Raw genomic sequence first — 2,428 nt, 5'->3', positions numbered from 1 at the left:
TAAATTGTATTTTTAACTTTACATTACATTTTAAATGAGCTGTATAAACATAATGCTTTAAAAACCTGTAGGAATATACCTTAAATTTGTATCAATAAACCAAAATCCATACCAATATAAAATATTTTGAGATTAACAGTTACTTTTTGGATTAAAGTAGATTTAATAATCAACTTTTAAACTATTTCTGTATCACATACCCCTTTTTCTTTAGAAAGACATTGACTATGATCATAAATCATTTAAGCAATCTTCTATAAATGAAAACAAACATTTATCAATAATATTTTGGGAGTTTGGGCATAGTATACTATACTGCTTCCTTCTGGTTGAAGGTGTAGGTAATCTCATGGGGATCATGAGAAAATTAGAATTTTGGTTAAAACTTGGCTGTAGTAGTCTATAAGGCTGTAGAATCTCAACCAGTTGCCTTGATGTCAGAACAGCTGACATCAAGAAAGGAAAGCAGAAAGTAAAGTAACAAATGAGTCTTATCTACTAGCTTATGCTGCCTTCTTGAAACAGGAGGATGCAGAAATTCAGTTCATGGGAAATGTCTGTTTGAATAGTAACCAAGAAGGCTAGATTAAGACAAAACCAGAAAAAGAGTATTCATTATAACTAGTCTAACTATAACTACAATCTGATTATAACAACTCCAACATTTTATTTTAATATTTTAATAGTGGTATTTTAAGAGTGGTAAGCAATAACATGTGTTGTAGAAAAAACATAATTTAACTGTTACTGGACCCTGAAATGAAACAATTGCATCAATCTAAGACTAAGACAAGTTTCTTCTTGACCACATACATATGGTTAAAAGTCCACAAGGGACAAAAAAAAATGAAAAGAACAGAAATATTTGAGGCATGGGATATTGAACAAACACAGGTTTCCCTTGAAAGAGGATGGGAATGAGCAAGCTAAAGCTGGTGTGTGCCTTCTCATGAAATAGCTAGAAGCAGTGAAGTAGAGCTAGCAGAGCACAGACTCCCATAGTCCTTTGTACTACACTTGAACACAAATATATTTCTTTTTTTTTTTTTTGCTGCTTCAAAAGGCTTTATTTTTACTTGGTCCAAAACTTGAGAGGGGCTCCAGGGCGTTACAAAGCTGCCTAGTGGCTTCTTGAGAGGTTAGGGTGAAGGTCCTGAGGCAGGCTGGTACAGAGCAGAGGTGGGAGCCCCTCAGAAGGAGAGGCCTCCTAGTCATGCTTGAGAGTGAGCCGCTCAAAGAGCTACTCACCCAGAGATGCCTGGGGCCCAGTAGCCAACCTGCGGAGGTTGGTCAGGTGGTTGCCCATCTTCTTGATGACCTTCACCTCCTTATCCAGGAAGTGGTTTTCAAGGAAGTCACAGAGATGAGGATCTGTGCGGGCAGAGCCCAGGGAATGAAGATCCAAGAGGGCCTGGTTCAAGTTCGTCTCCAAGGCCAGGGCAGCTTCCATGGCCTCCTGGGTTTTACCCCACTCATCTTGAGATGGCTTCTGCACATCCTGAAAGAGTGCACGGCCTCCGCGATCGTTCTGCAACTTGAGGAGACGCTCGGCACCCTCGCGCTTCTCCTCGGCCAATTCGCGGAAAAAGTGGCCTACACCCTCCAGAGCCACGTCATCCCGGTCAAAATAGTAGCCCAGGGAGAGGTAGGTGTAGGAGGCCCGCAGGTGCAGGTTGACCAGGCGGTTCACGGCAGCCTCCACTTCGGTGGAATAATTCTGACGAATCTGGGAGGTCATGGTTGAGACGCAGTCTGGAGCTACCCGCAAAGAGACGGTGTTAGCTGGTCCTGGGAGCTGAAGGTGGCGAGGTGATGGTCCCGGAGGCTGCGGCTGCAGATGAGGAGCGGTGGAAGCTAACAAAGGGAGGCCCCGGGTCTGTTCCGTCCAAACACTGTTGAAGCAAGACACAGATCCACGGGATCTCCGAAGGCTGCTCACAAATATATTTCACAAGAACAAAAATATGTATGAGGACCTGATTCAAATATATTAGTCAAGGTTACCTAATGAGGAGGGGGGCAAATAGTGCTAGTAAAAAGGGAAAAATGAATAAAATAGGAGGGACAGACTCTCATAAAATGAAAAATAGTGTGATAGATTTCAATAATGAAAGTAAATAGACATGTAACTGTCAATAGAGGGCAGTTTATTCAGTTTCCTGTCTGTGAGAGAAAAGACTGGTAGAAAGATATCTATTTTAAACCAGGAATTAAAAATAGGCAGTCTTAGATGCCAAATAGGTAAGGTGATGTCTATTTACAGGGCACATGTTTTCTTCTGTTGTGGTGGTAAGGACATGTCTTTATGGGACACATGGTTTTACTGTTGTTGCTTATAGGATGTCACCCATAACTGATGCACTCTTAATAGGGTCCTATCACTTTGTACAGTAATTAGGTATAATATCTAAAATATGATCAGAAGATG

At 41.3% G+C, this 2,428-nt stretch overlaps 1 protein-coding gene across 1 annotated transcript; it reads right to left on the bottom strand.

The window, feature by feature from the left end:
* Positions 1-1,240: 1,240 nt before the first annotated feature.
* Positions 1,241-1,924, bottom strand: LOC121436934 (ferritin light chain 1-like). The gene has a single exon (XM_041636834.1). It carries the CDS (start codon positions 1,736-1,738, stop codon positions 1,241-1,243), a length of 498 nt encoding a protein of 165 aa, XP_041492768.1. The 5' UTR covers positions 1,739-1,924.
* Between the last annotated feature and the right edge of the window lie 504 nt (positions 1,925-2,428).

This window comes from Microtus oregoni, unplaced genomic scaffold (genome assembly GCF_018167655.1).
Source record: "Microtus oregoni isolate MIOR12 unplaced genomic scaffold, Mior012 000050F_008, whole genome shotgun sequence".
Classification (NCBI taxonomy): domain Eukaryota; kingdom Metazoa; phylum Chordata; class Mammalia; order Rodentia; family Cricetidae; genus Microtus; species Microtus oregoni.
Note: the sequence above shows the minus strand (reverse complement) of the source record. Positions and strands in the feature narration are given on the sequence as shown.